Here is a 15,886-nt window from a genome sequence, read left to right on the forward strand (position 1 = left end):
TATGTATGTATGTATCTATATATATGTATGTATCCAACATTTGCTACTTCAGACAATATCTTTAAAGGTTGGTGCTTGATTCTTTACTGCAAATAATGAAGTTGAATCAATTTTCAAATTATTAGAATTACTAGTTCAATAATATTATATGGTTTTTTACTATGCTCTTAGTTATTCCAAACTTGAATTATGAAGATAAAAATAGAATACAAAAAAAGTAACGCTTTTCTTTGAAATGTTTTGTTCATTATGTGACATTAGTGGTGTTCATTATATGACATCAGTAGCTTGAAATGAAGCCTTAAATTTGTGTAATCATTGTATTGGATTAATACAAAGAGCTCTATTGTTAGGATGTAACTAGCACTTTAATTTTTCCTTTTACACAGTGTTTGCGGCTGACTTTTTTTTTGTTGTGGTAGACTTATGCTATGTTACATAGAGCCTCTTTTTGTGAATTAGAGTTGTGATCTTTATATCATACTAGATGTAAATTGGCTTTTTCTTTGTTAGGGTCACTAATGAACCATTGAATTTTCTTTTATTTTGTTTCCTTTTTTTTTGGATACCAATCATTGAATAAATTATGAGTAAATGTTTAATATAGTTCTTTGATTTTTAGGTATTTCTGTTTATTTCCAAACTTTTTTAGTTGTTAAATTTAACCAATTTTGTTTTGTCGTTTAGTTTATTGATTATTTGGATGAAAATTGGCAGATTAACTTTTCTTGAGAACAATTTGGATTTTTAATGATTTGTGATCTTATTATAACTTTTTATAAATTTGTTTGCAGCAGGCTTAAATTATTTCTTGATTTTGAAGTTTTGCTTGCATGTTTTAATCTTACCAATGTCTTCTTGCTTCTCTTTACTCCATTACTTCTAGACCAAAGAAATGGCAAAATTGATGACAAATTTGTTCACATTTTGTCAGTTTAAGAACCAAAATGTACACGGAAAAAAGTTTGAGACTAAAGTGAACATATTTAGAAAGTTTAGGAGTTTTTTTGGTCACTTGGGTGTGTTTGTCGTGACTGTTGCTTTTTGAACAAGCCATTATGAAGCTGCTTGCTCTTGAGAAAGCAGTTTCACGTTTGTTGTCAGTTGCTGTTGGAGTAACAATCAATTTACTTGGATAAGCTATTGTACTGTTGCTGTTACTGATGAAAAAGACAAATTTGCTTTAATGAATTTAAATTAGTTGAATTATTGCAATATTCAAAATAATTATAACAAAATAACAAAAACATCTTTAACATTATAGAAAACGTGTCAAGAGTCCAAATTTCTCCAATACATCAATTATAAGCCATCACTTTATACATAATATCACAATAATAGAAACTATCAAAATAATAAGTAATGCTATAATAACATTCACGTATATGTCTAGACGATCAAGTCTTCAGGATAATTTTCCGTCCATAACAACTTTCCTAACTTTCACTTAGAGGTGTAATCGAGTCGAGTTTGAGAGATCCTAGGTTCAGTTCATGTTTGACTCGTTAAAAATACCATTGTTCGTGTTGACTTGTTTATACATCAAGCTCAAAAATTTTGTCGTATTCGTCTTGTTTGTTTAGTGAGCCGAACACGAGCTATTCACGAACAACAAATTGCTTTGATAACTATAGTCACACAACCATAGACTGCTAAGGGTAAGAGCGAGATTTAAATTTTATTATTTATGGTAAAATATTTATTTAAATAAAATTTAATATATATTTATTATATTTTTAAACTAATTATTTTAATTGATTATAGATCTTCGTAGTCTTTTTGTCAATTAAATTATTTAAAAATAATACTTATCAATTATATTAATATTATACTTTAATTATTTCTAGCAAAAAAGGGCCAAACACGAAAGAACAAATCTTTGTTTGTGTTCGACTCATTTATATATCAAGCGCAAAAAAAATGATTATGTTTCACTCGTTTGCTTAGCGAATGAATCGAACACAGGCTACTTAACGAACTAAACATGAGTTGGTTGCGAATATCGAACCGCTTTGACATCCATACTTTCACTATTTGGAGTGAACTCTTTATCATCAACCCTTCAAAGAAATCTATAATTTTTTAGTCCTATTTTCTTGAATATTTTGTCTTTTTTTTTGGACGACAATAAAATCTTTTTCTAGCTACCTTTTTTTTTTGACGTATATTCAAAATACTGCGTATCACAATGACAGTACATAATTCTTGAAGTATTTGATGAACTCATTTTGCCTGAGATTATAATATATTATACTTTCAAGTGACAAATTAGGCTATATATGTAGCAGAACAATAAAAAAAATATAGGGTTCATAATTAGAGAAAAAACACAACAAAAATTATGCATGTTAGAAGTTGTACTAGGAAATAATTTATTCATGTGGGAACTTATGACAAATAAATTATTTCCCTTGATTAATGAGTTATTTATTTTCCTATTTTATATTTATTTCCTTTGATTAAGAGTTTTTTCATTTCCTATTTTAGGCTTTCATTTTTTATCTTTTTTTTCATTATCTCCAAATAATTAATATGATTGATTATTGAAGATATTAAGTCATATTTCTTTTCTTTTCATGTTATTTCTTTTTATTATCTTTCCTATTCTAAAATTCATGTATGGGTATAACCCCTTTCACACCATTGTAATAAATTCCAAATTCTGCTCTATTTCGCATTATTTTCAACATGATATCAAAATCTTGAAAAAACCAGTCTTCTATCTTCGGAAAACTTCTTATTCCCCACAATCGACAATCTTTGCTCTGATGCAGGCCCTTCTTACGCCTCCTTTCAATTTTTTTACGACTAAAACTCTCTCTCCATACAGTCCTAGCCATGAAAACTCTTCCTGTAGGTCTTGGCTCCGAAATTCATCACCATGCATGCCCTAGTCGCCAAAATTCCTCTCCCTATAGGCCCTAACGGCCGAGGCCTCCTGCAAGCCTCCTTTTGCTATTTTTTTCCAGCCACTGACCCCTCCCTGCATGACTTCCTTTGCACGACACTTCCTTGCAGGCCTGCCTCTCCTCATCTCCCTGCTGCACGCCCGCATCTCCTTGCTGAGGAAGTTCTGACTACTTGGAGGCCAGTATCCCTTTCTCCAAATTTTTCTTACTTCTGCTTGTATAGTTGCTGCAGGTGCATCTAAAGCAGTTTGTAGTCCCTCAATCATCATCATCATCAGCTGCAATGCTATCTGCAACGGTATCTACTTTGTCATTCGATAAATGAGCCAAAACATCTGGGCTCATTGATTTTTCATATAGAAAGATCTGTTGTTGGTGAAATATTTCTGGATTGCTATTCCAGACAAGGATCATGCCACAAATCTTAGAATGGCCGATCTTTTAACCTATGTGGGGTTTGGTTGAGCTCTTACTTGGATTTTGATTCATGGGGATGCTTGCCGCCCATTTCGACGTCGGTCGCAGAATCAGCTTCGCGCGAGCTGCCTGTTAATTTTTTCTACTTCCGCGCTGCTTTGATTACGCTGAATCGGGATTTGAGGGATTTCCCACTATTACAGGAAGTTCCTTCTTCATTTCTGAGAGATTCTTATTTTGTGGATGCAAAATTTCTTGTTGGCCATGAAATGTTTCATCTCACCTCCAAGTTTAAGCAAGGTTACGATGGCGGGAGTTTCTAGGGCCTCCCCAAGGGGGCCGTTCAGAGGTCACTATTGGCACGATGGAGGGTACCGACGATTGTATTCTGAAGAATCTAGCGTGCATGGTTGCACTCCTTGTCGGTATGGCGACAGGTTTTCTGGAAGGAGACATCTTTAAGCTGTCTTCAAAAAGAAGCAGGAGCAATGAAAGTCGGGCGTCTTCTCGGCAATCACCTTCCCTCGACTTTGGTGGTGACTGTACTCAGCCGCACCTCGCTCCTCCGTTAAATGCTCAGAGGTCTGTTATTGTTCCAATAACAGACACATCACCCTCTTCCTTGTCTTCGATCCCTTGGAAAAATGTTTTTGATAAGAGTGATAACATGGAAACAAACTAAAAATATGATTGGGACCAGTCTCTGGGTTTGATAACTTGGAAGCCTCTTAAATTGACTTGGCTGTCAAGTGTGCAAACGTCGAAAATAGGCCGATCTGTGGCTGAAAATGCCAATATTGAAATTTCGTTGCCCCACGTGAAGGAGTGTAGAGAGAGATCTCCTTCTACATCTCACTTTTCTTCAGATAATAGAGCTCCGAGTAACAAGCCTCGTCTTGGCTGGGGCCTGGGTTTGGAAAAGTATGAGAAACATAAGGTTGAAGGATCGTGGATGTTTCTTGCCATAATGGATCAACTCAGTCAACCAACAGTACAGTTTCTATTCTTTATGGATCCATGTCCCTCGCTACCCCTAGTTCGGTCGCATGTAGTTCATCTCCAACAACTACAAATGAAAAGCTCCCAATAGAAGGGTTAAATTCTGAAACCGATTGAGGTCAATGTAGTAATTCATTTGGCCTCAGGACTCATATTTCACCAGAGGATATTTCTATTAAATTGGATCAATTGGATGCCTCGCTTTACTTCGTTGATTTTTTAGGGTTCGTTCCCCGAGCTATCCAGTTTTCTAGTTTCCAACAGTCTGACTTCCTTGATTTCTGACAGTTGTCCAGGTTTTCAGCAGTACGACTTTCTGATTTTTAATAGTCCGAATTCCTTGATTTCCTGCAGCCTTACAACATTAGTCCTTCTTCTGAATAAGAATCCTGGTGATGAGGTCTTCTCTGGTTCTTCCTGCGAATAGGGGGAGCTAGAGGCTGTTGTCATTTTCATTGGCATTCATACATTCTTTGGAAAGGCTGCCCACCTTATTGATAACACCTACCAAGTTGGCCACTTTTTACAGGTTCTCACTGCACTTAGGAATTTTTGCCATAGACCCATTCGTGGAGCTTTATCTACAACAGATCCTCCTTTGAAACTTTCACTGTAGCAAACCCTCCACTTGAATTCTTCCTGAGCCTTTTTTTGCAGCGAGACCTACCTGCTGAGTTTTTTTTTTTCTGCAGATTATAACCTGCAACTTTTCATATTAATTGTTGACTTTCCTGTAAACTCCCCTGCATCATTACCTGTAGGAGCCTTCTGTATACCTACATACACCGTAGGAACTGCAATCAAAGGACAGTCACAGTTTTTTACTTTTCGACAAACACCCCTGCAACATTACCCGTAGAAGCTTTTCGTCTTCCTACAGACATTGCAGGAATTGCAACCGTTGTTGTCTACTTTCTTGTTAACTTTACTATAACATTTCCTGTAGGAGTCTTTCACCTACCTACAGATATTGCAGAAACTGCAATCAAAGACAATCACAGTATGGGATAAAACCTTAAAAGTTCTAGCTGTCAGGATCTTCCTCATCCATTGTTTAGAGTTTTCAAATCCAAGTTGAGCATGATTTTTAACCATGTTTCAACTTAAGTGAGAGTATTAAGAGTTTTATGAGGAAATAATTTATTCTTGTGAGAAATTATGAGAAATAAATTATTTTCTTGTATTAATGATTTATTTCATTTCCTAGTTTATATTTATTTTCTTATAGTAGGAGTTATTTTCTTTCTTATTTTAAGTTTTTTATTTTATTTTATTTTCTTTATCTTCAAATAATTAATATGATTTGATTATTGGAGATATTATATGATGCATCTTTCCATTTTATGTTAGTTCTTTTTATTATCTTTCCTATTTTAGGATTCATGGAAGGATTATTTATTCATTTCAATGAAATAAATTACAAATTTTTCTTTATTTCACATTATTGTGAATTTCAACAATGCATATCTATACTTATAATCTTATAAATTAAAATATCGATATTTATATCCTTAAAAATTAAAATATCGAAACTTGAAGGAAAAAATAAACATTAACCAATTCTCCATATACTTTAAATAGCAAACATCAATCAGAAGACTATAAATTATTAATTAGATTTACTCGATCAATTTTCTAAAAAAACTATGATTTCTTCGTTCAACTGGATCATCTCCTGAACACCCTCCCCAAATGGTGTGTTGAATTTATTCACATAAGTTTTTTTCGAGCATAATGCTTATCCTGTTGATGTTTAAAATGCTTTTACAGTCATGTATATTGGATCTTCATTTAAAACTTTGAAATCAACTTCATATCGAGATTGATATCTCTATATAAAATTATGCAGAATTGCTGTTGCAACAACTTTTTTTATCAGTTTTTTCAATGAATGTGTTGGTATATCTGAGAGCATGACCAACTTTTTTTTTCATACGTTGAATTCTATCTCTGTAGCACCTCACAATGATGAGTGTTGGTTAAAACTCATCCTTTTCTCCGATCACTTGACTGCTGCGGTCATGATGGAGAAGGTGGTACCTCATATAGGGGAAGAGTTTTAAGAAACCTCATTGCATGAGATATCCTAATTCGGCGGAATAATAATATTATTAGCGCATCACTTAAATTAACACTTCATATATAATCGTGAATTTATTAATTGGGTGCATACATTGAAAATTTTTATTCATGCTGTCGAGTACCAAATTTAAATATACGATTATCATAGCAATCACTTTCCATCCAACCATTAAGAACGTAAAACAAATTTTGAAGTAACAAACTATGAAGATATTTTGTGTTACAGACCTACTACATTCGATTTATGCAATCTTACCATTGCTGCCAACACCTGCATTGTCATTTGTGTCATTAATTGCTCATATACAACCTTATTTAAAATATTCATGAGAACAATTACTTCCTATAATACATGCATTCAAATTAAATAGATAAATCAATAACTTCAAGGACAATATATATCTTGGATCAGTAAGAATTTATTTTGGTGTATGCCCATAAGCAGGGTCTAGGGGTTTGACATTATTACTTGACATTCTGACCAAAGAGTTAACCTCTATACCGAATTATATGTTTATCGTCTCTGTTAGTGTTGGAATTGCTCGAAAATAAGACAAATGGACTCATTATGTGGCATAACATATGAAGTGATGACTAGTACTTCTCTTGATGTAAATCATGACGATCCATGCAAACCATAATTATTCTGCAATTCATCCAACAAATCATAAATTTTTCCCAACATTCGAAATATTATGGAGTTGCCAAGATGATCTTGGAACAACTCACCAATCCATTTGTCACCCACAGATAAGAGACACACGGTGTTTTGCACGAATTTGTCTTATGGTACTCATTGATGGACATACTGTAGTTGTTATAACTATTGTTCGTTTCACTATCTCTATAATTTTCTTTTCATTTGATGGGTGATTAGGCCTATCTGTTTATTTTATGCATGTTAGAATATATAAAAACTTATAAGGTAAGCTACGAGTAAACAACTACATAATTAAAGTACCATACCTAGAGCAAAACATACTTGATATAATGTCATATGAACACAACACAAGATGTTTTTCGGCATACAAATTTTATTTATTAAAATTTAAGAACTCAAATTAACTTGAACGATTGTTTTAAAAATAACAGATGTAAGGAATCTTTCGTTCTGACATCATCGTAATGAAAGCATCCCGTTTTCTCGCTAGAACTTTTATAGCAAATAAATATATTGACATATCATCAAATATATTGGGAATGGAGTCCAACAACTTCATGACTTCTGCCGTAGTTGAGTATCCCTAAATGCTGTGCGAGCTTTGAATGTTATACTCGTACATGTTGTACAATTTGTGAAATCTGCTTAGATAAATTTTGGGTGTCTGCCTTCATTTTTCTTATGCTTATCGGTGAAGTGTGCAATGCTTGGAATGACTTGATTCTCATGGTTCTCTATCTTGTGGTACTTTCTCTTGGACTTCATTTAAATGAGCATATTCAAACTCATCCAAATTCTTGAGGAAATCTTGTGTTGCCACAACACCAAGAAATATGTAATCAAGTTTCTGCCCTAGCTTAAGACTATTCCAGAAATCCTAAGGTTTTTGCATTGTTAAAGATCTACATTTAATAAGATCGTAGTTTAAATAATATGAGAATGTAAAAAATTTATATATCATTTTTTACTTATTGAAAATTTTTCTTGCCACCACCCCTCTGATGCATTTACCATTTTTTTAACATGGTATCAACCTAATCCATTTGCCTTTCTGTAACTCCTTATACGGTTGACTTAATTTGTTCTTCAACTGGAGTTTATTATACAATATTTCTTTTTTTTTAGTGAATTTTTTTGTTATGTTTTTGCCAATCTTCTTTTTTGAAATGGTTGGTTGGACTATTTGTCAATTTGGATCTCTTTCAAGCATAAATTACTAGATGTAATCTTCACATCCCTTTCCCAACTGGCCAGTATATCATATTTCTTTGTTTTCTCATTTGATAGATCATGAAAATATAAAATTTGGAGGATATTATATAAGTAAGCTTACAAACAAAAAATATTAGAAAAATTGACATAAATTTTTAAAAAAGATCGAATTAAAGCTAGTGAGATCAATTTATAAAGAAATGGCCTATCCATGACCGCTAAATGCTTTTGATAATCATATAAATTATGACTTGCAGTTTTTAAGATCAAATAATTTATGTGATTGACTATGTCTTATAGATTTTAAAACCAGGTAGTTTCTCTGATTAACTGTGTCAAGTGCGTTTTAAGACCAGATAGTATCTGTAGTTGAGTATGTCACGTGTACTTTTAAGATTAGTTAGTATGTATGATTAACTATGTTATGCAGGATTAAAGACAAAAAATTATCTGTGGTTGACTGTGTCATGCATGCTTTAAGACCATGTAATATCTATGACTAACTATGATTGCAATCAAATGGGGACAAATATATGAATTATAGTTATTGATCGGTTGAGTTTTTTATTCTTTTTTTTATCATTGCTCTACATAACATTACAAAAACTAATGCCGTTGAAACCCACATTATATATAGCATGCACGATACAATTACAATAATAAATATAACAACAAAACATCACAACCAACAAAAACCCTATACCAATGCAACTGAACCCCAACCAGAGCAATCTCAACCACAAACAACAAAGCCATAATCAACAAAACCACAACAAATCGAACCTCGGCCACAACCAACAAAACCCACAACCAACAAAAACCCTAAACCATGGCAAACCCAACCACAACCAACAAATTCTCAACCATAATTGATCGAACGCCAGCCACAACCGACCGAACCCCATCCACAACCAATAAAATCCAAAACCAACAAAAAACCCAACAAGAGCAATCTCAACCACAACTAACCAAGTCTAACCATAGCAACCCTAACCACAGTCGGCCGAACCCCAACCGCTGTAACCTCATCCACAACCAACAAAAACCCAATAACAACAACCCTAATCATAGCCAATCAAATCATAACTAGAGCAACCCAAACACAACTAACCGAACCCCAATTACAACCATCCGAACACCAACCCGGGCAAACTCAACCACATCCAACGAAAACCCAACCAGAGCAACCACCACTAACAAAACCCCAACCAGAGCAATCCTAACCATAACCAACCGAACCCCAATTAGAGCAAGCGTAACCACAATCAACCAAACCTCAATTAGTGCAAACTCAATCACATTCAACAAAACCTCAACAAGAGTAACCCCAACAACAAATATTTGAACCCCAACTAGAGTAATCTTAACCACAACCAACCGAACCCCAATTAGAGCAAACTTAACTACAACCAACAAAAATCCAACCAGAGCAAGCTTAATCACAACCAACTAAATCCCAATCCGAGCAACCCCAATCAAAATAGCATGGAATGCGAAACCTAAACCAAAAATTAAAAACGAAGTAACCATTTGCAAATTCGAAGTTATCGGATGGAATGTAGCATGGAATGTGAAACCTGAACCAAAAATTGAAAATGAAGTAACCATTTGCAAATTCGAAGTTATCAGATGGAATGCAAAACCCAAATAGCATGAACCCACATCCTAAACCAACAATTAAACTTGATAATATAGAGATTATCAAAATTTGGAAATACAATGACGATGAAGAAAAAAATGAGAACAATAAACAAAAAGAGCTTTTTCGTGTGATCCTATACCAAAGAGGCATGTTTGAGATACATATTTATGATTTGTAGCGAAGACGCGGGAGAAGCCAAAAAACATCACAGTTATGGCCTAATTTCGAATTCCAGTGGCGGGGGACCAAAACCAGAGGTAAATATTATAGATAAAACAAGGCAAAAGCGGAAAAGATGAACGACAGTTGTGTCTTTTCCCAACCAAGCCGCGGACCGTTTCATGGAACCGAGCCCCGCTCCACCGTTCGCAAAACGAAGGTTTTGGGAACTGGAGTTATGAGTGTACCTAATAAGCGGGCTCGCAAATGCATAAAATGTGATTTTCAAAATAGAAAGTGAGTAAAAAGCACTCCCAAACGCACCCTTAGTCATAAAAAGTATTTTCAATTTTTTTTTTCCTTTGCGAACCTCCAATATTGGTGTTATGTATCATCCATATAATAAATCTCTCATTTATACATACATACTGAGATGTTATTTTCCCTATGCTACCTTTCTTTAAGAGCAAATGCCAGTAACCAGCAACACGCTCATGTTCTTAAATTTTGCATCTGTCATGCAAGATCTATTTAGGGAAATACTGAAGATATATTTTTTTTCCTGTTTCTTTAAATTGGCGGCTTATTCTTCAAAAATTATTGCTACTACTAAATTTTTTGTATCATTATTATTGCTTTTATTTTGTCCTACATGCGTTCAGGTGTATTCGAGAGGATCAGTCTTCCATCAATCTCACTTTGTATTACCTTCAAATCGGAAGTGCTAGAGTTGGTTTCCGGTAATATTTTCAAGTTCAATGATAAATAAATATTTTTACATAGCATATTATGTTAAAGATCAAAGCTATGCATATTATTCTACAATAATTTGTCGTCTGATTCATATTTTAGGGTATCTGGGAAGGAGTATTTGCTTCCAGTTGGCCTTGTCTTGAAGGTTTCTACGATAACATATGTTCTTACTTTTTTAATGTTATTCATCTTTGAATGACTATTAACTTCAAAATTTTCTTTCTGTGTCCATATATTTATCAGGAAAAAAGAAAAAAAAAATCATGTTGATTTCTTTATTGTAGACTATTACTTGCTAAACTTTAGGTTTGGAATGGCATGGACATTTGTGTTGACCTCAATATAAGTTTCATGACTTGACAATGTCAAGTACATCGCGGAAAATGAACATTGAATGTGGTGTAACATAAATTGCTCTTAGAATGCTTTGATCAGGCTTGAAGCCACCCGAAACATCTCCCAATCACATAATGGACCACCCCATTGCATCGAAATTATCTGGATTACTAAGAAGGGGGCCTTCTATGATCAAAAGGAGCAAGCAAAACCGAAATCATGAATTACCGACAAAACTTGTGTGATTTAGACTTGTGTCACCTTGAATGCCATGGACATCACTTAAACGAGCTCCATTCACAAAATAGACTGCACGAGAATATCTGAGACATTAAAATTACTCAAACATGACACCCATTTTATTTGGGTCCCTCACGTAGACCATCAGCACAAATTTTGAGGCAGCAACATGCAAATCAAAGTTAAGATATTTTAACCGGCATAAAAAATGTACAAAAAATATCCGTTTATGAAATGGATTGCATGAGCGCGTCCGAGGCATCGAAATTACTTAATAATGATACTCTAATTATTTGAATCCCTCTCGCCGATTGCTGACACAAAATTCAAGGTAATATCACATTTTTAAAGTGTGAGATGACTGAGGATTCAAGAAGTATAAATGCACACAGATAATATCCTATTAATTCTATATTATTAAAACGTCATTTTGATAATTATAATTTGTATTCTTAGTTATAAAAAATCAAGCTAAAGTCTTCCAAATCTCACTTCACTGCCTGTAGTTCTCTATTCCGCCTCATAAGTAACAGAAATAAAATATTGTTATAACAATAATAAATCAATTGAAAACCAAATACACATTTTTATAATAATATTTAATCAATTGGAAATCTATTAATACTTTAGCTTACCCACTCTATTTCACAGTGCTCATCCTTTCTCTGCCTTGCTCTTTTCCTAGCTCACCCCACTCCCTCTGTGCTGCTCACAAAAATCCCCCAATTTGAGAACACTCCCCGTTCAAATCCCGTACACCTGCTCTCGTTGGACATTGGAGCCACATCCATTCTCCACTCCCTCAACCCACGCACAGTTCCCAGGCCAAACAGGTTCATCTTCCTGCTCTCAGCTGGAGCTTCTTATCCTCCCCCTCAGCTCTCTCCTTTTTTCACTCGCTCCAAGCTCTCTGCACTTCTTCATACTGTTTCACTTCCAGCACTCACGTGAAATGCCTATAACCCCCTCCTCACTCTCTTTGGCTTGTATGGCAACACAACGAAGGCCCAGCTGGGTTTTGATAAACTTACGGGCTAGATTATGGGTTATGCCTTGTTTGTCTATAAGCCATGGAAGCTGCTCAAGCGGCGCTTACAGATAAAGAGTATTGATGGGTGAAACTTGCAATGCAAGCTGGCAATTGAAGGGAAAAAGTGGGCTTGCGGCTGCTCTTCCAGGTGCTGGAGTGCAGGGTCAACTGATTGCCGGCAATGGATCTGATCTCCATGGTGATGGGTAGGTGTAATGGATTCTCAGTCCTCATTGCCTTGCTCCCTTTCAAGCCAGTTTGGTGGCCCTGCTGGTGGATTTCCATCTTGTGGTGGTTTCTCTGGAAATGGTGAGCTTCTTGGTGTTGATGCAGGTTTTGGGCAGCACCACCATCTCAACTTCCTTTTGTAACCATTATTGGCTTAGGAAATGCAGGTGTGCCATCTGTGGGTAGTCAGGCGCTTTCCTTTTGGGAGGGATTTGGGGCTATGATGAAAGTGGTCTGAGTGGCGGTCCATGTGGTTTCTAGGGTCAGTAATCACGCTTTGTTGACTATGGAGGTTTGAGCATGGTTTCTTCTCTGTACTGGATGTTGTCTGCAGGTGCCTTCAAGTGGTTATCCTGAGAGTGGACCATACTCTTCTTCAATGTACGAAGGACAACACCACCTTTTTGCTGTCCTTGCTAACCCTCTCCAAGACTACAAATAGCAAGAGACCCTTATGTTTCCTCCCGGTGACTCAACATTCCAAGCCGATCATAAACACCAGTCAACATTGCCTTCTGCCTCTCCATCCCTGTCCTCCTAGCAGGCTTTCTGACCAGCCGATGTACCACAACGCCCAATCCCGACTCTCCTCATTCTCCGCCCTTCTCATGACACCCCTGTAGCCTCCACCTCTCTCCTTTCTTTCTCTAAATAGAGAAACTCTCTTACCCTCTGTTTTTCTAGAAGAGATAAAGATTAGTTAAAAAATAGGAGAATATTAAAAAAAAGAGATTAAAAGATAATGATTGTGTATTTGTGTTCACCAATTCGCTACCTTGCTCGTTATATATACACAAGAAAATTTAAGTATGTGTTTGCGTTGTTCCAATGCAGCGGGAAACTTGCTTTAATTACCCATTCTTGTTGTTCTAACATGGTTGAAAAAAAAATCCTATATTTCACTTTTGCATGTATCTGAAGGCCTATGTATGTTTTCTAAGTGGATAAGTTAGAAGATATATGACCATGATGCTGCAAAACACCGATCATTTAAACCTTATTGGTAGGTGGACAAACTCATTTTTCTCTAAGTAGCCCTCTACTCGAGGATGACATTGTGAGCATGTCGAAATTATCTGAATGTCATTTACAAAGAACAATCTAATTGGACCTTTTTGGACAAATATGCAATCAAATAAAATATCTTAAGTTGCAAATGAAAGACAAAATTAAGATTTGAATTGTTATATAAATAATCTCGAATGGATATGCTTGAATACAAATACTCGATTGCTCGTCAACAAGCTCGAACAAACTCTGTAACGAAACCAATTGCTAGCTTAGAAGCATTAACAAGAAAGGTGAACATTCGGATTGTTATATATCTTATACCGAGCACGATGAAAAGATCATATAATTTGACTAACATATAACACAACTCATCTGCAAGCAAGAATAAAGCTATACACAATGCACTGAAAAAAATTTGAAAAGTTCATTATTGAGCACAAATCAAATTCATTATACTTAACAATTCAATAAATTGAAGATCGAGTGCAAGAAATGAAATGCATTACTTTAAAGACACAATTCAAATTTAAATCCCTTAATCACCATCAGATCTGCAACATACTTGCAAATAGATAAAATACAAATTTTGGTGAATTTAATTGAATGCTTTCTCATTTTTAAAGGCCAAAATATTCATGCAAGTGCTCAAACCACATATGATCTTCAAAATTGCATGATTTACAAGGCTATTTTTAACTCAAATATTACCTTGAGGGAAGTGCAAACACATTGAGATTTATGCAATGGTTTTTACAAGAAACGCACAATAAACAAAATTTAAATATTTGTTAGATGAGTACACATGACAAGTTAAGCTTTTGATGCATGACAAGTTAAGCTTTCGAAAGCATCGAAAATCTGTGCACCAGGCGAAGCGTACTAAAATCATTGTATGTGCATCAAATAAATGCATTCAAATGCGTGCACATTTGCAACACTTGCTTGTGCTTCGATCAATACATTGAACACATTAATATATGGTTTGAGAATGTTGCAAAAATAATACGTTTAAACGAAAATGTGATCCGTCTCAAGAAACATGCAAATCATCCAAAATTTATCAAAAGATTTCTTTTAAAAACGTTCAATTTAAAATCATATGCTCTCTATTGAAAGACTTTGCTTTTAAGACAATGTTATAAGTTTCTCTTTGGCCATCCTATCCTTCATTTGATAAAGATCAGTTGAAAAAACTAGGCCCCCAATTGACCTATCCGATCATCTTCCTGGAAAGAATTGATCCCAATTGACCTCTCCGATCATCTTCCTGGCAAGAATTGAAGTTGAATAAACTGAACATCTGTTGAGCTAATCTAATTCTCCCCCTTATTGAGATTGGGGTTAACATAACCGATGCTTGCAATGATATTCAAATTATAACTTTTAAATAAATGACAAAATGAGAATTTCAATATTCTTCAATCAATCCCCATCGATGTTCATGTTCAACTTGAATGTCAACTAAAGGGTTTATTCATTAAGTTAAAAATTTAAATTATAAAATCAAGAAACATTTAAGGAAAATTCACTTAAAAACCTAAGCAAAATCTCATTCTCCCTGCACTATCATTTGTTAACAATGATGAATTTGAGGTTAATTCGAACTAACAAGGAGCCCATGTCATAGCAGATATATATATTCACATATAAAATGATCTACACAAACAAGGACATTAATCAAGTTCTCTGTCTGAGTGGTTTTATCTGTAGACATAAAAAAGTATTATGATTAAAGCAGTCTGATATGATAATTTGACCAATGGGCTCCACTATACTACAATCATGATTGTAGCCATATGTTTCTCGTTATTTTTCTCTAATTTAAGTTGTCAATCATAGGCTATATCTAATTGGACACAAAATATACTGCAAGTTAAGATCAACTTAAATTTTCCTCTTTAGAAAATTATCTATCACAGTCTACAAGATTTTTTTGGATAAAATAACTCATGACTACTGAATGACAAGGATCGTTCAGTTAGGTTAGGTAGACTACCTTGTTTGACTAATTAGGCACCCGGGTTCATGATAATCTAGATGACAAAATCTTGATATCTTAATCAAGCTTGTTATCAATCCCTCAACCATTTTCTTTTAAGCTCACAATATATTCTAATCTGAACCTTCAATTGTTGCTATCGTATGTTCATCAATCAACGCTCTAATCACTAACTCTTATCGAATGTGTTCTCTCATTTTCTGAATAG

General features: G+C 34.7%; 1 protein-coding gene across 2 annotated transcripts in view; it reads left to right on the forward strand.

Annotated features, from left to right (window-relative positions):
• LOC110033419 (DNA-directed RNA polymerase I subunit 2) overlaps positions 1 to 15,886 on the forward strand; it is a 109,191-nt gene that overhangs the window by 15,559 nt on the left and 77,746 nt on the right. For both annotated transcript variants that reach the window (XM_020737388.1, XM_020737389.1), the window contains 2 exons: positions 10,744 to 10,821; positions 10,934 to 10,979. In XM_020737388.1, the coding sequence (XP_020593047.1) occupies positions 10,744 to 10,821; positions 10,934 to 10,979 (124 nt within the window). The remainder of the gene's footprint in view (positions 1 to 10,743; positions 10,822 to 10,933; positions 10,980 to 15,886) is intronic.

This window comes from Phalaenopsis equestris, unplaced genomic scaffold (assembly GCF_001263595.1).
Source record: "Phalaenopsis equestris unplaced genomic scaffold, ASM126359v1 Scaffold001176, whole genome shotgun sequence".
Classification (NCBI taxonomy): domain Eukaryota; kingdom Viridiplantae; phylum Streptophyta; class Magnoliopsida; order Asparagales; family Orchidaceae; genus Phalaenopsis; species Phalaenopsis equestris.